Source organism: Ursus americanus, chromosome 7, assembly GCF_024610735.1.
Source record: "Ursus americanus isolate L20-20 chromosome 7, mUrsAme1.1.p, whole genome shotgun sequence".
NCBI lineage: Eukaryota > Metazoa > Chordata > Mammalia > Carnivora > Ursidae > Ursus > Ursus americanus.
Window position 1 is genome coordinate 70,975,439 of NC_142133.1, and position 21,830 is coordinate 70,997,268.

General features: G+C 37.7%; 1 protein-coding gene and 1 non-coding gene across 8 annotated transcripts in view; one reads left to right on the forward strand and one right to left on the reverse strand.

The window, feature by feature from the left end:
- PUM2 (pumilio RNA binding family member 2) overlaps positions 1-14,860 on the forward strand; it is a 96,509-nt gene extending 81,649 nt beyond the window's left edge. For 5 of the 7 annotated variants that reach the window (XM_087863843.1, XM_045813468.2, XM_045813470.2 and 2 more), the window contains 7 exons: positions 838-967; positions 2,882-3,016; positions 6,438-6,575; positions 7,614-7,739; positions 8,029-8,150; positions 9,357-9,549; positions 11,594-14,860. In XM_087863843.1, the coding sequence (XP_087719969.1) occupies positions 838-967; positions 2,882-3,016; positions 6,438-6,575; positions 7,614-7,739; positions 8,029-8,150; positions 9,357-9,549; positions 11,594-11,725 (976 nt within the window). In that variant the 3' untranslated portion in view covers positions 11,726-14,860. The remainder of the gene's footprint in view (positions 1-837; positions 968-2,881; positions 3,017-6,437; positions 6,576-7,613; positions 7,740-8,028; positions 8,151-9,356; positions 9,550-11,593) is intronic. The other 2 variants (XM_045813469.2, XM_045813471.2) reach the window with 1 other exon arrangement.
- Positions 3,446-3,549, reverse strand: LOC123802628 (U6 spliceosomal RNA). Its single transcript, XR_006782591.2, has one exon. It is a non-coding gene; the product is annotated as a U6 spliceosomal RNA (small nuclear RNA).
- Positions 14,861-21,830: the final 6,970 nt, after the last annotated feature.

Here is a 21,830-nt window from a genome sequence, read left to right on the forward strand (position 1 = left end):
TTAATCTGCATGAAAGTTGGAAGTTTTTAAAAAATAAATACCCGATATTAGGACAAATGACAAAAATACAGGTTTTTAAATTATTTATGGTTTCTCAGTTTTCTGTAATGAGAATATTTTTATAATGAATATATAGCAGTGTCTTTTTATTGGATTATTTTTATTACATTGACTCACTTTAATTTTCCTTAAAATAATGCTCTGATTACATTTGTGGACTTAAGTGTCCCTGATGTAGACTTTGTCTTAAAAAAAAATTAAAAAGAAAGCTAAATGCTTTTGTGTTCCCTTATAGATCTGTATTTGATGTGATATGGTTTAAGTTGAAACATTTCACTTGTAACACATTTACTAAATTTGAATTGTCTGTTACTTCTATAGTTTTCATTTTATCTCCCTGTGGTCGAAAATTCCTTAAGAGTAGCAAATCAGACTTGTATCGCTCACAGTGGCTAAGAATTTATTTGTAAGAGCTTCTTTTATTCTCTAAACTTAGATATTATTTAGTAATATTATGAAAAAATATGTGAATAACCAATAAAATCTAATTTTTCTTCATTGATTATAGTGCAGCCAGAACTAACTTAAGTGTTAAACCTCTTCATGTCCAGACTTTTTGCCTAACTAGTAGTTATTTCAAATTAAGGTGTTACAAAGAAATACTCCATAACACTTGTCTTTTTTGCCTTAAATTGGCTGTTCACAGTACTAAATGCATTAGTACTATTTCTGGAAATAATTTTAGGTGTATATATGTGGGAATGTTTAATACTCGAGATTTTTACAGAAGCTTGTTTCCAATGTGCTGTCATGGCAGGTAAATTTTTTTTTTCATAGATTCATTCAACAAAAACTAGAGAGAGCTACTCCAGCTGAGCGACAGATGGTATTTAATGAAATTCTGCAAGCAGCCTATCAATTAATGACAGATGTTTTTGGAAACTATGTTATACAGAAATTTTTTGAGGTAAGCACACATTCATGTTTGTATATCTATCCAGCTGTTTGTTTTTAATGCTTAGAAAAGTCCAGAAGGGTGGGTAAGAGTTATTTTTATATAAAAATATATGAGCCTGGGGGGTTAAATCAGTTGAGTGTCTGCCATTAGCTCGGGTCTTGGTCTCAGGGTTCTGGGATCGAGCCCTGTGTCAGGTTCTGTGTTCAGTGGGAAGTCTGCTTCTCCCTCTGCTCCTCCCCCTGCTGGTGCTCTCTCTCTCTGAAATAGATAAATCTTTAAAAAAAAAAAAAAAAGAAAGAAAAAATATATATATATGAATGAGCTTGGGAGAAAATATTTGCAAATTACATATCTAATGAAGATTTAATATCCAGAATATATAAAGAACTCCTAAAACACAACAACAGAAAGACAACCCAGTTAAAAAAATGGACAGGAGGGGTGCCTGGTTGGCTTGCTCAGTAGAGCATGCAACTCTTGACATTAGGGTTGTAGGTTCTAGCCCCCTGTTGGGTGTAGAGATTACTTAAAAAATCTTAAAAAGAAAAATAAACAGAGAACTTGAATAGAAATTTCTCCGTAGAAGATCTACAAATAGCCAGTAAGCAGCACATGAAAAGAAGCTCAACATCCTTAGTCATTAGGGAAATGCGGATCCAAACTGCAGTGAGGTTCTACTTCACATCTGCTAGCATGGCTTAATAAAAAAGTGGAAGGTAACCAGTGTTTGTGGAGAAATTGGAACCACTCATACATTGTTCTAGGAATGTAAAATGGTGTAGCTGTTGTGAAAAACGGTTTGGCAGTTCCTTAAAAAATACACATAAAATTATCATACAAACCAGCAGTTCCACTCCTATAAATACACCCAAAAGAATTGAAAACAGGGACTCAAACACTAGCGTTTGTTTCAGCATTATTCACAGTAGCCAAAAGTTAGAAACAGCCTAAATGTCCAGCTGATGAATGGATAAACAAAATGTGATAAATGCATACAATAGAATATTATTCAGCTGTAGAAGGAATGATTTCTGTTACATGCTACAACATGAAGCAAAGTAAAATAAGCCAAATGTAAAAGGACGAACATCATAGAGTTTCATTTACGAAATACCTAGAATAGGCAAATTGATAGGGACATAAAGTAGATTGGGGCTCACCAAGTGTTCGGGGAAGTGGGGAGTTACTGCTTAAGGCATGCAGCGTTTTGTTTGAGGCAACAGGGAAGATTTGGAAATGGTCTGTAGTGATGATTGTACAACATTGTCGGTATAATTAATGCCACTGAATTATGCACTTAAAAATAGTGAAAATGACATTTCGTGCTACGTATTTTATCACAAAAACAGTTTTAAGATATATGGGCCTACTTTAAATGAGAAGTTTAATATTAATCTAATTAATATTTGAAAATAAAAAGCATTGGGTGAAGAAATTAATAATAGTACAGTCTTTTTGGTTTTGTTAGATGTCATGTATTTTGTGACTTAGCTAATTTTCAGTTTATAACTAAGTATCTGTGTTGTAACTAAGTATCTTGACTTAAGTTTCCTGCACAGTTAACATCAGAATATACCTGAGAATTATCTGGTCTGAATGTATGGCTCAGAAGTTAAAGATGAGGAGATTTTGTTTTTTAAAAATGAAGGCTAAAGATGTTTACTTTAAAAGAATAACAAGTGGTTAATGTATTAGTAACAAGGAAATTTTAGATAGTGAGACTTCACCCCCCCCCCAAAAGTAATACAGTTATTTTAGGCAGCTCTGGATCTATTTTAATTAGTTTTCACCTAAATCCTCCTACATGATTACCAAATGTGGTATTTTCAAAATAGAATGAATAGGCTGCAAGCAGTAGGTTATTCAGGTTTAACAAAATAATATTATGGTTCTTTTTATTAATATTAATTTCTTTTCCATCAGTTTGGGAGTTTGGATCAAAAATTAGCCCTCGCTACTCGTATTCGTGGTCATGTTCTGCCTTTAGCCTTGCAGATGTATGGCTGCCGTGTTATTCAGAAAGCATTAGAGTCTATTTCATCTGACCAGCAGGTAATTGTAAGTTAAGACAAAATTTTTGTATTTTATTCGTTTTTGAATTATTACTTTATTATTACTTAACGCTAATCTTACAGTGAAACATTAAGTATTTCCACAATTAGAATAAAATAGTTCTAAAAATCTGTCTCAGATAGTACATTATTAATTGTCATAAAGTAGATCTTTTGATCTGTACTCTTCATTTTCTTCAACATCTTTTCATCTTTAAATGAAAATATTTGAGTGCCTCCTGTGTGGTAAGCAGAATGCTAAATGATGGATATTTTTGCTACACTTGCTTATTTGATTTTCTGTAGTATCAGGAGTATCTTTTCCTTTTTCCAAAGTGTATTTAGATTGTACTTACACTTCTATCATAAGAATAAAAAATTTTTCGTTGAGTAGAGTGCTTTTTATTTTAAGTTATATTTTAATTCCAGTTAACGTAAAAATGTGGAACGCTTCATGGATTTGTGTGTAATCTGTGTGCAGGGGCCGTGCTAATCTTTGTACCATTCCCATTTTAGTATTTATGCTTCCGAAGCGAGCGCAAGAATAAAAATTTTAAAACCAGTTGCATTCCTATATGCCAGTTAAAAATTATATATATATGGGGCGCCTGGGTGGCACAGCGGTTAAGTGTCTGCCTTCGGCTCAGGGCGTGATCCCGGTGTTGTGGGATCGAGCCCCACATCGGGCTCCTCCGCTATGAGCCTGCTTCTTCCTCTCCCACTCCCCCTGCTTGTGTTCCCTCTCTCGCTGGCTGTCTCTATCTCTGTCGAATAAATAAAATCTTTTTAAAAAATTATATATATAAAGTTTTTAAAAATTTCATTCAATAGGAAAAATAATCTAAGAATTCTGTTAACAAGATTCACAGTTTTTAAGATAAAGAGGAAAGAACACATATAAATTAAATGGGAATATACTGTATCTTGGATGAAGAAGTCTAGTAAAATTCTATTTTAAGTTAAAAAAGGGTTAATGTAATTCCAGTCATGTGTTCTTGGGAATTTTCTTATAACTGATCAGAATAATTTTTAAAATTACTTGAAATAGACAAGAATATTAAGAGGATGAGGATAAATGCTGATCTGCTAGGTTTTTAATATGTGAAGTATCACTGGTGTGGTTCTTGTAGGAGATTAAGCAGACTTTAGAAATGAAATTCGTAACCCCAAATAGATACTATTTTATATATATATAACTAGTTTATGTATTACAATGAAACTTAGAGTAAAGGAAATAGTTATTTCTTAAAAGGCATTGGTCATTAGTAAATTTGGAATGAGATCACATTTGATTCTCCACCCACATACATTATTGTATAATAAAGTAAATTCCAGAATTAAAAACAGTAATGACATATATATGGATATATGTGTGTATATGTGTAAAAATTTGAGAAAATAGTATTATTTTCTGAAGGAAATTTCTGGAGGAAATTCTGAGTTCTAGAATAATTGAAGATCTGTCACAGTGGAAAAGATCAACAAATTTTGATTATTGTAGATGATTACGTAACTGCTCTTCCGTAAGTCTCAAACTGGTTTAGGTACCTCAAAGATATTTTAAAGAATGAGATCTTGGGCACCTGGGAGGCTCAGTCCATTAAGCATCTGCCTTCGGCTCGGGTCATGCTCTCGTCTTGGGATCTAGTCCCATGTGGGGCTCCCTGCTTAGAGGGGAGTCTGATTCTCCCTCTACCCCTCCCCCCTGTGCATGATCTCTCTCTTTCTCTCTCTCAAATAAATAAAATCTTAAAGAATGAGATCTTGCTATTTGCAATAACATGGATGGACAGAAGGCATTACACTAAGTGAAATCAGAAGAAGGACAAATACCTCTCATTTCACTCCTCTGTGTAATGTGATAAACAGAAGAAACAAACAACAAACTCTTAAATAGGGAATAAGCTCTTGGTTGCCAGAGGGTTGGTGGGTGGCAGGTGGGGGACGCTATAGGTGAAGGGGATTAAGAGATAAACTTTCAGTTATAAAATTAAAAAGTCACGGAAATGAAAAGTACAGCATAGGGAATATAGTCAGTAATGTAACAACGTTTTTTGGTGACTATACCTTTCGTGGTGAGCAATGTGTAGTGTTTTATTGAATCACCATGTTGCACACCTGAAACTAATGTGGTATGTCAGTTATACTTCAGTAATAAATAATAAAGATACTTAAATGTCTTTGAAATGTCTTTAATATTTGAAAATATGAATCAGTGAGAATAAGCCTTATGTGAACCTGTTAATGAATAATGGTGTTCTTTGGATTCCTTAGGCTATTTTATTTTGTTATTTAGTTTATAGCTAAACATCGGTGTTATATCTTGGCTTAACAGAATTCCTCTAGAATTATGTTAGTACGTATTTGAGAGTTCTTTGGGTGAGAGAGACTTTAAATGTGATACCTTTAGATACCGTGTGTACTCCATTTCTTCACAATACGATTTCCTGTTGTACTACTAAGGCACACAGATTATCGTGTGGCTACCTGTATTTTTCTCTAAGGATTAAGATGTTTATTTAATAAATGCTTTCAAATTTATTTTTTAAAATGAAGATTACTTGCTAAAAGAAAATGCCAGTTAGTAAATAAACCTTCCTGTAAATAAGCTTAACCTTATTAGTAAGCAAAGAAACAAATGAAAGGGGTCATTTTTGCCACTTAAATTAATAAAAATCTAAAATTTCCCAAGAATTCATTTCCAAAGAGGCGTCTAGGCGGCTCACTCAGTTAAGTTTCTGAGCCTTTTGATTTCACTCAGGTCATGATCTCAGGGTTGTGAGATCAAGCTCCACATCGCTGCTTCTCCCTCCGTCCCTTCCCCCACTCGCATGTGCTCTAAATAAGTAATAAACCTTTTTTCAAAATTAAAAAATTATTTTGGGGGGTGCCTGGGTGGCTCAGTTGGTTAAGCGTCTGCCTTCAGCTCAGGTAGTGATCCCAGGGTCCTGGGATTGAGCCCCATGTCTGGCTCCCTGCTCAGCGGGAAGTCTGCTTCTCCCTCTGCCCTTCCCCCCACTCATGCTCCCTCTCTCTCCCTCCCTCTGAAATGAATGAATAAAATCTTATAAAGAAATTACTTTTTGAGGGAAGGGGGGGTGCTAAGTAGAGGAAAAGTGTAAAATTCTGAATTAATTATGTATATTGTCAGCTGAGAAAGATGAGTAGAGGGTGTGTAGAGTGCTAAGAGTTGTTTAAATACAGCAAATTTAGCATCACTACTTTTTTTTTCAGCAAGTGTCATTTACATTACAGTCCTGTGAAATGTTTTGATAATTCTCACCATGAATTCTGTGTGGGGGGGCAGATTTTAAACTTTGATATCTAAAAAAGTACAAACAAATTTTTTACTATGCTTTTGTACTCTGTATTTTTAATCCTGATATCTTGCTTGATGAGGTAATTTTTTAAATGTCATCTTTTTGCAGAGTGAAATGGTAAAGGAGCTAGATGGTCATGTGCTCAAATGTGTGAAAGATCAGAATGGAAACCATGTTGTACAAAAATGTATTGAATGTGTTCAGCCACAGTCACTACAGTTCATCATTGATGCTTTCAAAGGACAAGTAAGATTGATTTTTGGCTTCTGATAAGTTAGCAGGGCATTCTTTTAGAATTTGAGTGTTAACGCATTTTTCGTAAGTCACAAGATGATGTAATGCCCAATACTGTCATACAAACATAGGAGACAAAACAGTAAATGTGCAGTGATTTCTGCCTGTTTATGAAACAGGTAGCTTCACTTTATTGAAGCTGAAAACTGTAGAAATAGTTCAGTAATATTACTTTAGGATCACAACTCTTAGAATTATAAACCCAACAGTGTTTTCCAAATTTGGGGGGAAAAGGAAAGGAAGGAAGTCTTCAGATCCTATAGTAAAACACAGAAAATAAATATCAATTAGTAACTAATACGTAGTAATTAATAACTGCTAATTATATTATTGCGCACTACCCTCATCTTGCAGTCTGTTTTCATTATTACATACCCTCCATCTTCTGGTTTGGTGCCATTTGATCAAAATGTCTGTTAGTTCTTGGGGTACCTGGGTGGCTGTCAGTTAAGCATCCCACTCTTGGTTTCAGCTCAGGTGGGAATGAGCCCCGCATTGGGCTATGCTCAGTGCGGAGCCTGTTCAGATTCTCTCTTCCTATCTATCTCATTCTCTCTCTCTCTCAAGTAAATAAATAAAATCTTAAAAAAAAAAAAAAGAGGGGCACCTGTGTGGTTTAGTTGGTTAGGCATCAGTCTTCGGCTTGGGTGGGGATCCTGGAGTCCTGGAATCAAGCCCCACATTGGGCTCTCGGGTCAGTGGAGAGCCTGCTTCTCTCCCTTTGCTGCTCCCGCTGCTTCTGTGCTCCATCTCTCTCTCTCTCTCTCTAACAAATAAAATCTTCAAAAAGAGAGAGAGAAAATATCTGTTAGCTCCTAAGTTGATCACCTTGCTTTCCAGTCTTTACTAACAGGGCAGTGGTCATACTGAAGGTGACTCCCCACCCTTCTATTTTAAATTAATTCAGCATGTCATCAGAAATCTGTCTGCCTCATAAAACTTTCCAAAAATGTCAGATAATGGAAATGTATTTCTTCCAATTGTTTTAAGGTGTTTGTACTCTCAACTCATCCTTATGGCTGCAGAGTGATCCAGCGTATCCTAGAACATTGTACTGCAGAACAGACCTTACCTATCTTAGAAGAACTTCACCAACATACAGAGCAGTTGGTACAGGTATAAACTCCCTAATAGTTTTAAATGTTTATGTATTTTTGAAAATGGTTCAAAACATAGGCAAATATTATTTATTGTTAAATTTAGGGAAATATAATTTATTCCTAAATTATAATTTATTCCTAAATTAACACACTGTAGAAACACATAGTAAGACAAAAAGCCCAGTATATTCTCCTGACTATATACTGCTAAATTTTTAGAAAAAATAATTAACATCTTTTTAAAGAATAATCATTATTCTTAAGGAATGACCTAAGGAAAGTAATTTTTAAATATCTGTACTTAGGATCAATATGGCAATTACGTTATTCAGCATGTACTGGAACATGGTCGACCTGAAGACAAAAGCAAAATTGTTTCTGAAATCAGAGGAAAAGTCTTAGCCCTGAGTCAACACAAATTTGCCAGGTATTGCAATATTTTCTGATTCCAAGGGTCAGTTCTTTTAACTCTTTGGCTTTTATTAGTAAAGAAAGGAATGTAGACTATAGCATTAGAACATAATCTTTCTTGGGACGCCTGGGTGGGTCTGTGGGTTAAGCGTCTGCCTTCGGCTCAGGTCATGATCCCAGGGTCCTGGGATCGAGTCCCACATTGGGTTCCTTGTTCAGCAGGGGAGCCTGCTTCTCCCTCTGCCTGCTGCTCCCTCTGCTTGTGCTCTTTCTCTCTCTCTCTCTCTGACAAATAAATAAATAAAATCTTTAAATAAAATTTAAAAAATAAAAAACTAAAAAAACCCCCACACATAATCTTGCTTTTAGTAGAGGGGAAAAACACATACAGAACTTTGCTTTTATTCTTACATGACAAATTGGTTTGCCCACATATATTCCATTTTTAAAGTCTGTATTCAGAAAATGATTTGTCTCCCCAAACATATAAATGCAGATTCTTTCAGTGCATGTTAATGAAAATCTCAGACCTTACTAATGACCTGGTTTTCTCTCTTTTGAATTATAATTATTATTTTAAGAGGCATATAATTGAACTTGTGGGTATCCAGTATGGGTTCCTCTATGATACTAATTTCTATTTTAAAAGTAAAGGGTAAGAGAATCGCAAGAAAATACCATCTTGACTCTTAACGTCTTCAGATGTGTTAAGCAAATTCTTTCAAAACCAAGGATATTTTGCTATAAAGAAAATAGTAATAAAATACGGGGCGCCCAGGTGGCGCAGTTGTTGAAACATTGGCTCTTGGTTTTGGCCGAGGCTGTGATCTCAGGGTCAACATGGAGCCCCGAGTTTGTCTCCATTGTTCAGCCCAGAGTCCAGTTGGGTTTCTCTCTCCCCTTTTCTCTGCCCCTCCTCCCCCTGCAGGTGTGTACACCCTCTAGCTCTCAAATAAATCTTTAAAGAAAAAAGTAACAAAATAACTTTTGGGGGCCGCCCGGGTGGCTCAGTCGGGTAAGCGTCTGCCTTTGGCTCAGGTCATGATCCTGGGGTCCTGGGATCCAGCCCCACCTTGGGCTCTCTGCTCAGTGGGGAATCAGCTTCTCTGTCTCTCCCCACCACTCCTCTGCCTCTTTCTCTCTCTTTCTGTCTCTCTCTCTGTCTCAAATAAAAAGTAATAAATCTTTTAAATAACTTTCTGTGTATATACTTAATTTTTAGCAATGTGGTAGAAAAGTGTGTTACTCATGCCTCCCGTGCTGAGAGAGCTTTACTGATTGACGAAGTTTGCTGCCAGAATGATGGTCCTCACAGTGCCTTATACACCATGATGAAGGACCAGTATGCCAATTACGTGGTTCAGAAGATGATTGATATGGCTGAACCTGCTCAGAGGAAGATAATCATGCATAAGGTAATACAGTTTATAGCACTTAAAATAGGTGGTTCAATTGGTGTGACTTTCAGGCTACAATTTTAGCTTTCTAGGTTTTAATTTCCTCTTCTGTTCTAACTGGAGAAAACATCTAAAATCAGTGGATAACCTTTGACAAATGTAGGTATGGTGTACCATTCCATTAGATTCCTAAAATATTCTCAATAAAATCACATTCATTTCTCATCTGTTTACCCATCTTTAGCATTGCCCATACCCATCTTATTTAAGTATATTTGGTTTGCCATAATACATGAATTGAACATTAATTTTAAAATCTAGTTAGGTTTTCTCACTAACCTAATGCATTTTCCTAATTGATTGGGTTGGTTGGTTGGTTTTTTTTTTTTTTTTTTTTTAAACAAGCTGTTTTCTCTCTGTTTTCTCCCTAGAATGTAATGATTCTTTTTAAAATGCATTAGTTTCCATGGGAAAACTGTTAAAAAGAATACTGGAAGAAATACTAAATACCCAGTCTTTTTCTAAATTAATTCATTTAAGAGACAAGGGACAAGGTGTCCCTGGGTGGCTCAGTTGGTTCTGCTTTCATCTCAGGTCATGATCCGAGGGTCCTGAGATCTAGTGTCATGTCAGTCTGCTTCTCCTGCCGCGCCTTACCCTGCTCATGCTCTGTCTCTCTCTCAAATAACATCTTAAAAAAAAAAAAACAAAAAAAAAACAGGTCATATAACTTCTTTGGACCTCTTGTTATATAAAGAGAAATATAAGATCATAAATTTTTTACCTTTTTAAAAATGTAATATTTCTGCTTAAAAATGTATACTTATAAAAATTGTCAGTCTTATTTTTAACAACTACATTATTTAACCAATATCATATTTATAACATTTGGATTGTTTCTATGAATGTCTTTGCATAACTACCTGTTTTTGTAGGGTAAATTCTTAGGTGTGGAATTGCTGGTGCAAAGTATGTAGACATTTTATGTGTTGATAGATACTGCCAGGTTGGTCTCAAAAAATCTGTACACGTTTGCACATCTACCAGTGTATAAGAAGAACACCTGTTTTGTTGTCATCTCATCAGTACCAGTTGTTGTTCCTTATAAAATTTTTTGCCAGTTTGGGGCACTTGGGTGGCTCAGTCGGTTAAGCATCTGTCTTCAGTGCAGTTCATGATCCCCAAGGTCCTGGGATCAAGCCCCACGTCGGGCTCCATGCTTAGAGGGGAGCCTGCTTCTGCCTATCCCTCTGCCCCTCCCCTGACTTGTGCTCGCTCTCTCCCTCTCTCTGTCTCTGAAATAAATGAGTAAAATCTTTAAAAAAAATTTTTTTTGCCAGTCTGGGTGGAAAGATGATCATACAATTCTTTTCATTTACATTTTAAAAACTTAGATTTTGAACAATTTAAATGTATTAGCCATCACATATCTGATTGCTCATTCATGTCTTTTTCTCCGTTTTTGATTGAATTTTTATCCAACAGACTTGAGTAAGAAAATTCTGGCTTCATCAACTTTTTAAGAACATAATAGTTCACTTGTGATGCTTTCCTGCTATGTTTGGAGCCCCTCAGCTATTGGCATTTGTAATAGTTTAGAAGTAGCGGTTTGTGTATTCATTGAACAATTTTGAGAGTGGAAGGTTGGAAAGATTGAGTATAATGAACTGCTTTTGCAAACAGCTTTCTTTAAAGGATTTGAATATTAAAATCAATTATTCTTCTAAGGGGCGCCTGGGTGGCTCAGTTGTTAAGCGTCTGCCTTCGGCTCAGGGCGTGATCCCGGCGTTATGGGATCGAGCCCCGCATCAGGCTCCTCTGCTGGGAGCCTGCTTCTTCCTCTCCCACTCCCCCTGCTTGTCTCTCACTGGCTGTCTCTCTCACTGGCTTTCACTGTGTCAAATAAATTTTAAAAAATCTTTAAAATAAATAAATAAATAAATAAATAAATAAATAAAAAAAATCAATTATTCTTCTAAATCACTAAGATTTAGGAGTGCTTTTTTAAGAAACCGGAAACTGAAATAACTAAGATTTACTAAGGAGATTATCTGTTTTTCAGATTCGACCTCACATTACTACTTTGCGCAAATACACATATGGGAAGCATATACTGGCCAAGTTGGAAAAATATTATTTGAAAAATAGCCCAGATCTAGGGCCTATTGGAGGACCACCAAATGGAATGCTGTAAAGGGAAAAGAGAAAGAAGATGATGTAACCATGTGAAAAGAACGTTTCTTTTGTGAATTATCAAAACACAACTCAACTATGAATCTTTCAAAATTTTTTTTAAAGCAAAACTATTTATTGACTTTGTTCATCCATTTGTAAATTTTTTAAGGTTCTTGTGTATATTTGGGGGGTGGGGGTGGTGAATTATAAATTATATTCAGCCCTGAGTGGAGACCTATCAGATTGGATTGCTGGCAAAGCACAGAATGCTTGTATATGATGTAACTATCAAAAAAAGCTGTCACATATTTTGTAAATTTTTACCTTGTAAAGTCACAAAAATAGTTTTTAAAGGAAAAAGTACAGTATTCTTTTAATAAACTGGCTTGCAGTCTGGTAGGTCTACGGACCCCATAGCACAACAGGTTTATAGAGATGTATATAGAAATATAGTCCTTATTTTTTTTTTGTCCTTCGTGTGAAGTCTTTTATAACCGATTAACAATCAACTGCATAAATATTATTAATATTTTAAAAAGAAAGTTAAGTTGTATTTTGGTAATTCACAAACTATCATGCAAATAAAAACTCGGCAAGTAAGACAAGAATTAAATGATTTGAGATGAAAAGACATATTATTTACAGTGGATGTGATTTTAATACAAATACTGCCCTAAAATGTCTCTGGCAATGTACAGAAGTATTGTATATACTTACATATGTAATTGTTGTAAGAGGTAGAAAAAAACAAAATCATGGTGACACTTCCATTCAGTTAAATGCACTAATTGGAAAGTTAAGTCTCTTTTTAACTTTTCAGTTGGGTTTGCAATCTGAGAAAGAGTGAAAATTTGTATATTGTTTTGCTTATAGAATTACAAGGACATGTTGAGAAAGTGTTGAGCTTTATTTTGCTTTTTCATAGTAGATTTTGAGACAGTAGGAACCAGATAGAGGTGAAAGGGGCCACTGAAAAGTGAATTTGATAGCTCAACATTTAAGCATGACTACATATTCAGATAGCTTTTTTTGCTTACTATAAATAATATGCATTGTGTGTGTAGTAATAGATGTAAGTTTACACTTGAAAGCAAATCTTGTTTCAATGTTTATTATAAAAGCCTTGCTAATTTAGTAGTGATGCTTTTCTTGGTTGTACAGGTGTACATTTGTAAACCTTCATGCTGTAAATGGAATTTGTTTTATCTCTTTGGAAAACATTTGCATTTTAGTGTACATTTATGTCCCTGCCCTCTTTGACCTGGCATATAGTGTTGTATAATGTAAATTTATTTCTCCAAATCGAGAGTGATTTTTTAAAAATTTTTTATCTTTATATGGTTTCAGAAGTATGAACCGGCTTTCTTTTTATTATTGTGGAAAACATTTTCTTTTATAACATAGTTGTTGACTCTGTTAATATGAACATACTAGGATTTGGATCACTTTCAAGAAGTCAGGGTATTGTGCATAATAGAAAGTATTGGACTGAGAAATTTGGTTACCATGGAGGCCAATGCTTTTTCCATCTTATTAAATGTGATGTGACTTTTTTCTTTGTACAGAAGAGTACTGTATTTTTGAATAGCCTATTCCCAAGTAAGAGCAAATCTGTATGATAACATTTTTTTCTCTGGACATAAGACATAACAGTAACATGATGTACATTTACAAGCGGCCTTATGTACATTTCCCAACAATCTTTTTAAGGCAAAATTGTGACCATATGTGTATAATTAAAATCGTTTTTAATCCTTTGCCTATGAAAATATTTTGGAAAAAAACTTGCTTTGTATATTCAGTTTCTGAAAGATAAAGAAAGTGCTTTGTATTTTGTTGAAGTCAGTATTTTGTATAAAACCATTTATGTTGACCCACTTCTGTTCAGTGCTGAAAACTAATGAACCATGCTGTCTCTTTCGATTGAACATGTAAGGGGTTTTTTATTAGAGATCTGCAGAAGAAAAGCATTCTTCTGAGCACAATATTGAATATAAAGGTTTTATCACTTAGCTGTTCATATCATGAGCCTAAAAACAATGGCATAAAGTTTGGGGTACCAGGCATACTTTTTCATGTTTGACATTGAGTTACTCTAGTTTTCTAACCCAACATTCCATGTTGAGTCCATTAAATCCAACCACTTGTCACTGTCCCCTCATAGTCATACTGGTTCATCAACATGTCCCAGTCACAGTGGCAGTGCTTTTCCCCTACATATAAAACTGCTGTCGTCCACCCCGTCCTGCTTTGTTTTGCCAGCCTCAGAGTGTCTTGGCCCCGTGTCGAAATTTGTTCCCAGTATCAGCTCATGGTTGTGAGCTGATCATGATCCAAGTTGTTCTTGTTGGAGATTGATAAATGACTTTCCTGGATTTGCACAGTTGAATTCCTGGTTTTCCTTTTTCTACCCTCTGTTGGCACAGTTATCTCTGCAAATTGAGAAAGCCCTAGGGGATGGCTGGGAAACGGAACCTTCTTAGGGTTTTGATGTTCCCATGTATCCCAGTGTTAAACTAATCTTCCCAATACTTTGGGGCCTATTCTAGAAGAACGTCTATTACTGTAGAAATTTTATGGTCTGCCATTTTGGTGCCCACCTCTCTGATTCCACCATTTAATAAGTTGGCATGGAGTTTTGCTAAAATCTGAGCATCACATTTCAGAATAAAGAAACTTTAATTGGGCAGAACCACTTAGACTTTACTCTTGAGTGTCTCCTTTTGATATGGATTGTTTCGGACCAGTTTGTCTAAAGTCTTGGCTCTTCTTGGTTCATACGAAATAATGTTATCTTCACTTTGTATATTATGTATAAATTAGAAAATGAAAAATGTGTGAATAACATTGTATGAAATAAACCTGGTCTTGTGTTTTTCTCTAGATAAAATACCCTTCTGTACCTCAATTACAATTCAGATTGCCCATTCAAGTTTACTCTGATTTAAGGAAAAGCAAATATTTTTATCACATGGATGCTACTTTGGGGCTACTGATAACTCTGATGGTATTCCTATCTTTTGATTAGTACTTAGGATCTCTATATTACACAGTGATTACACACCTCATAGGATGAAACTTTTAGCCTGTTTCCTTGATAAAATGATATTTCTTCAAGGTTGTTTTGAGGATTAAATTAAATCGCTTATCTTTACCTATAGGTGTTTGTTTCCTTTCCATATGAACTTCCAGAGACAGTGTTGTCTAAAGGAGAATACAATTTGGGTTCAGGCATGGATTTGAAGTTTACTTCACGGATCACAAACCTTGTGAATTTGTGTGTTTTATCTCAGCCTCACTGTCGCCACCAGTACCCTGGATGAGTACTATTTAGATCATTGATTTTAGGAATTGAGAGTATCTTAAGATACATAGAACCCAATTCTCAACTATTACTAATACTATTTCCATTTTTCTCTCCCTTGTATAGCTATTAGTTTTGTTTTAAGCCATATAGATAATTTGATAGAATCCAAAGCACAGATCTACATAAAACTACGTAGGAAAAGGCATTTTCATCATACACATTTTTAATTTTTTACACCAGTTTTACTCTTACCTTGTTTTGGTTCCGTTCTGAGCTGAATGCAACCCTTCTGGAATTGTTGATATATCCCACGTCATAGAGATTAAATTAAAAGACTCTAAAATAAATACTACATCCTCCCACCCTAGCTTAATAATCTTAAGAAAAGCAGGTTTCCTAAGGTAGCCTGGATAGTAGTCATTCTATTTGCCCTCACGACTGATTTCTCAGGAAGGTTGGGGGTGGACCAGGGGGAACAGCAGAGGAACCCCAGGGGAGCAGTGTTCACTGCCTTATCTGGCTAGCTTTCAAGGACCAGTTTAACTATCTGATGGGGTTTGGATGCTCCAGACAGTCCATCTGGGAACACAGGTGGGAAGCATGGAGCACTGTGGTGCGCTGCAGTGTTACCCGTCTGGGTGGCTCTCGGGACACCTGGGTGGCTCTCGGGACACCTGGGTGGCTCAGTCGGTTAGGGGTCTGCCTTCAGCTCAGGTCATGATCTCAGGGTCCTGGGATAGAGCCCCAGGTAGGGCTCCCTGCTGAGCAGGGGGTCTGCTTCTCCCTCTGCCTTACCCCGACTCATGGCACACTTGGTTTCTCTCTCTCACAATCTTTAGAAAAAAGTCGGAATAGTATCTTGGCTGCATGCACACAATACCTTGGATCTGAGGAGTGCTTGGTGCTAAGAACCTAAGAACAGGACAGATCCTACAAGAAGCTCAAAATGTGGAATTTTTATTAAACTTCGTTACCTCCATATCCTGTAGACAATTCATTTTTTCTGTGTTTCAGTCACATTTTTTTCCCTTAAATATTTACCAGGAACTTAAACCAAATGAAATAGCCCTGTAGTTTGAAGAAAGAAATTGGCTAGGTTGAGCTTAATTCAAGTTTTATTGGACATGAGATTATAATGGTTCAGAGCATAATGGTTGGATTATGCCAGATTCCAGACCTTTAGCTTTACATCATTAGGCAAATGGTTTCATCTTTTAAACCTTCGTTTCTTCATGTGTAGGTGAGGGAAATGAGACCTACCTCCTAAAATTGTGAGGATTAAATGAGATCTGTGACGTCCAGGGGCGGTGAGTGACTCCTGTTACAGCGAGTTAAGGGAAGGTTGGGGGGGAGGGGTTTCTAATTTGCCTACACAAAGCCTCAAAACATGGGGATTGGAGCTCATTTATGTTTCTGCTTAGGAGCTCTTCTTGATTCAAGTTGTAGATAAATCACCAGGAAAACTGTCGAAGATAGGATTAAGGAATTTAACGGCATTTTGGTCATTGGTACATTTAATCTTTTTTTTGGTACTAATACAAGTAATAGTTTTGCCCTGATGGCTGCCCGGATGTTAACAATAGGGAGTTGCCCTACATCCAGTAGCAGTGGAGTGACAAGTGCAGTGCTGACAAGGACCTGTCTGCATGATGGGCAAAGCGTGGAAGTAGCGAGAACCTGGAGGGGAGGGCGAAGTCGGCACTGCGGATTACAGAGAGGAGTTCCCATCACGACCGCCAAGCCTCATCACACCCCAGGCCATTCTCGGGAAGAGGCCCTGAAAAGTTGGTCTCAACACCTGGTGGGTCCATCTTACACCAGAGGTCAGGGGGGAAGCATGGGGATCACCCTGGAGGAGAAGAGGGATGTTTGGGAGCCTTCCCCGCCTCCACTTTGAAAGTCAGTTCTGACATCATCCAAGATACATTCAATTGAATAGAATGTGGTAGGTTTCACTGAAGAGAATTAGAAAAGAAGGCCAAAAATACACCTTAGAAATACATCTACTACTAGAAATAGATCTTAGAAATGTTTAAAATTGTTCTTAATAACTCCTAGATTAAAGAATAATCTAATCTGGAATAAACCATTTGGGCCAACTTCAAAATGAGTAACAGTGCTAGAGATCAAAACTTGGGGGACTTGGGCCAAAGGCTCCTCAGAGAAAATACTTAGCCGAGAAAGTCTGAAGGTAATTTAAGAACCTAGCAAGGGGCGCCTGGATGGCACAGTCCGCTGAGCATCTGACTCTCGGTTTCTGCTTGGGTCACGACCTCAAGGCTGTAAGAGCAAGCTGCTTGCCAGGCTCTGGGCCCCATGCTCAGCACAGAGTCGGTTTCAGATTCTCTTCCTCTCCCTCTGCCCCTCTCCCCTCCCTAAAATAAATCTTTTCCTAAAAAAGCTAGTAAAATAACAAAATTACAAAAAATATAGAAAGGATTAATAATAAACTCCACAAAAAAGGAATAGTCTCGATTGGTTAAAAACAAAAATGAGGGGCGCCTGGGTGGCACAGCTGTTAAGCGTCTGCCTTCGGCTCAGGGCGTGATCCCGGCGTTCTGGGATCGAGCCCCACATCAGGCTCCTCCGCTGGGAGCCTGCTTCTTCCTCTCCCACTCCCCCTGCTTGTGTTCCCTCTCTCGCTGGCTGTCTCTCTCTCTGTCAAATAAATAAATCTTTAAAAAAAAAATGAGACATTCTTTTGGCAAATCAGAATTTTAAAAATAGGTGAAAGACACAAATGGTGTTTATGAAATTGCAAGTTTTTTTAATTTTAATTTTTTTAAAGATGTTATTTATTTATTTGACAGAGAAAGAGGCAGCGAGAGAGGGAACACAAGCAGGGGGAGTGGGAGAGGGAGAAGCAGGCTTCCCGCTGAGCAGGGAGCCCTACGCAGGGCTCGATCCCAGGACCCCGCGACCATGACCTGAGCGAAAGGCAGACGCCCAACAACTAAGCACCCAGGCACCCCAATGTTCTATAATTTAAAAAAAACTTCGGGCGCCTGGGTGGCTCAGTCGTTAAGTGTCTGCCTTCGGCTCAGGTCATGATCTCGGCGTTCTGGGATCGAGCCCTGCGTCGTCGGGCTCTGTGCCCAGCGGGAAGCCTGCTTCTCCCTCTCCCACTCCCCCTGCTTGTGTTCCCTCTCTCACAGTCTCTCCCTCTCTGTGTCAAATAAATGGATAAGACCTTAAAAAAATGATAGAACATTATATAAAAGGCTACCTATAGGGGCACCTGGGTGTCTCAGTCAGTTAGGTGTCCGACTTGATTTCAGTTCAGGTCATGATCTCAGGGTGGGGAGATCGAGCCCTGCCTTGGGCTCTCCACTCAGCGGAGACTCTGCTTAAGATTCTCTCTCTCTCTCTGCCCCTCCCCCTGCTCACTCTCTCTCTCAAATAAATCTTTTTAAAAACAAGTCTACCTATAAATTAAAAATCAAATTTTCTACAGAAATATAAAGTTACAGAATGAAGGAATAATAGAAAACATAATTAGACTAATAAATAAAATAAGAAGCTAGTCAAAAGAATAAAGTCGAAGGAAGGTCTCACATTGGCTGATGTCAAAACTTATTGCTAAACCTACAGTAATCAAAACAGTGTCTGGATGTTAACTACAAATTGTGGTCATTTTACAATATATACAAATACTGAATGCATGTTATACACCTGAAACGAATGATGTATTTCAATTATACCTCAGTTTATTATTTAAAAAAATGTGTTTCTAGCATAAAGACAGACATACAGACCAATAGGATAGAATAGAAAGCCCAGAAATAAACCCTTGCGTATCGGGTCAAATGATCTTCAACGTGTGTGCCAAACCATTCGATAGGGAAAGTAGATGGGGTCAGGAAAACAGGATATCCTCTTGCAAAAAAAACGAAGTTGGACCCTTACCTTACACCAAATACAAAAATTAGCTCAAAATGGATTGAAGACCTAAAATGAAGGACCTAAAACTATAGAACTCTTAGAAGAAAATACGAGAAAAGCTTCATGGCTTTGGATTTGGCAATGATTTTTTGCATATGACACCAAAAACACATGCAACAAAGCAAGAAGAGATAAAGGAGCCTACATCCAACTTAAAAAAATCTGTGCTATCAAAGGGAATAATCAGAGTGAAAAGGCAACCCACAGAATGGGAGGAGATCTTTGCAAATCATGTTTCTGAAAAGGGGTTAATATCCAGAACACTTAAAGAACCACAATTCAAGACGAAGAAAAAAACAATCTGATTTTAAAAAGGGCAAAGTGAATTTCTCCAAATATGATATATGCAAACGACCAACAAGCTTTTGAAAAGATGCTCAGTATCACTAATCTTAAGGTAAATGCAAATCAAAGCACAGTGGGATATCACTCATCATGGCTTCGATGAAACGGAAAACAGCAAGGGTTAGAATGTACAGAAACTGGAACCCTTGTGCACTGTTGGGAATGTCAGATGTCACGTATTTACCCAAAGGTGCAGCTGCTATTGAGAACTATTTGGGGGTTACTCAAAAAATTAAAAATAGAATGACCATATGATCCAATAATCCCGCTTCGGGGTGTATATATTCAAAAGAATTGGAAAGTAAGATTTCAAGGAGGTATTTGCATACCCATGTTCGTAGCAGCATTGCTCTCAATAGCTACAAGGTAGAAACAGTCCAAGAGTCCATCAATAGATGAGTAAGTAAACAAAACGTGGTCCATACATATAATGGAATATTGTTCAGCCTTAAAAAGAAAGGAAGTTTAAGGGGCGCCTGGGTGGCTCAGTCGGTTAAGCATTTGCCTTCAGGTCATGAGCCCCAAGTCGGGATCCCTGCTCAGCGGGCAGCCCGCTTCTCCTCCTAGCTCTGCCTGCTGCTCCCCCTATTTGTGCTCACTCTCTCTGTCAAATAAATAAATAAAATCTTTAAAAAAAAAAAAAAAGGAACAAAGTTTTGACAAGTGGTGCAATGTAAAGCTTGACATTACGACATGTGAAGCCACAAAAAGACATACTGTCTGATTCCCCTTACTATGAGGCTGTTTAATGGGTATAGAATTTTAGCTTTGCAAGATGAAAAAGTTCTGGATATCTGCTGCGTAACAATGTGAATTACTACTGAACCACACACCTAAAGATGGTTAGGATAGCAAAAAAAAAAAAAAAAGGGAAGGGAGGGAGGGAAAGAAAAAAAGAAAAGGAGGGAGAGAAAGAAAAGAAAAAAGAAGGTAGTTGAAGATATATAAGGTCATGAGCCCAGACTGTTTAAGGGACAAGTTCTGTAAATTTTTTTTTTTTAAGATTTTATGTATTCACTTGACACAGATAGATACAGAGAGAGAAAGAGCATGAGCAGGGGGAGGGGCAGAGGGAGAGGGAGAAACAGGCTCCCCGCTGAGCTGGGAGCCCGATGTGGGGTTCCATCCCAGGACTCAGAGAGCATGACCTGAGCTGAAGGCGGACACTTAACCATCTGAGTCACTCGGGCACTTGCAGTTCTGTAAATCTTTAAGGAACCTATAATACCTAGTTTATATAAATTTTATGGAGCATGGAAAACGATGAAAATTTCCCGTTAGTCTACAGAACTGTAATGACCTTGAAAACAAAACGGAACTATCGTGCACAAGCCACAAACGTGGGCTGTTTTCATAGATGCATATCGATGCAAGACTCCTAAGACGTGTATCCGTTGAATCCAATGTGCTTGGAGTCACGTATTATGAGATTAAAAGGCAGTCTCCACATGTTACCCAACCATCATGCTCCTACGTGTTTACCCAAATGAGTTGAAAACTTAGGTCCACACGAAAGACTGCACACAGATGCTTATAGCAGCTTTAATCATGATCTCCCAAACTTCGAAGCAAGCTAGATGTCCTTCAGTAGGTGGATAAGCGAAGTGATACATCCAGACAGTGGAATATTATTCAGAGAGAAAGGAAAATGAGCCATCACACCGTGAAACGACGTGGAAGAAGCTTAAGTGCACATTGCCCCGCAAAAGCAGCCAATCTGAAGGGCCTCCACACTGTGTGATGCCAACGACATGACATTCTGGAAAAGGCAAAGCTATGGAGACAGTAAAAGATCAGGGGTTGCCAAGAGTTGGGGGGGGGGGGCGGAGGTAGGAGGGTATCAGTATCGGGGCAGGGGGGATTTTTAAACATTTTCCTACAGTGTGGTTATGTGACCTGGGGAGAAGACGAACTGTCCAAATCAAGGAAGGCCCTTTCCAGTCTCCACAGAGGTCAGTTTTGACCCTGAAATCATGAGCTGGTACCAGAAGCAGTAACAGCAATAGCTGGAAAGTACAGGATACTTACTAAGTGCTGAATGTTAAGTGATTTGTGTATATTATCCCATTCCCCCAGAACAACTGTGCTAGGATGGGACTAGTCTTTATATACATATGTATGTAGGTATATATATATATATATATATATATATATATATATATATATATATATATATTAAGATTTTATTTATTTGAGAGAAAGAGAGTGAGCGAGAGAGCACAAGCTTGGAGGGGGGAGGCAGAGGGAGAGGGACAACCAGACTCCCCGCTGAGCATGGAGCCCGATCTGGGACCCCGGGATCACGCCCTGAGCTCAAGGCAGGCGCTCAACTGACTGAGCCACCCCGGCGCCCCAGGAAGGGACTCGTCTTATGTGCCTTTTACAGATGGCAAAGCTAAGGCTTAGAGGGCTTGCATGACTTGTCCAGGGAGGCAGGGCCAGAGTTCAACTGTGCCTCGAGCCAGAGCCAGCACACTCGGGCTGCGCAGAGGCTCCTGGAAGTCAGATTGCTGCAGGGCCCAGGGGCGGA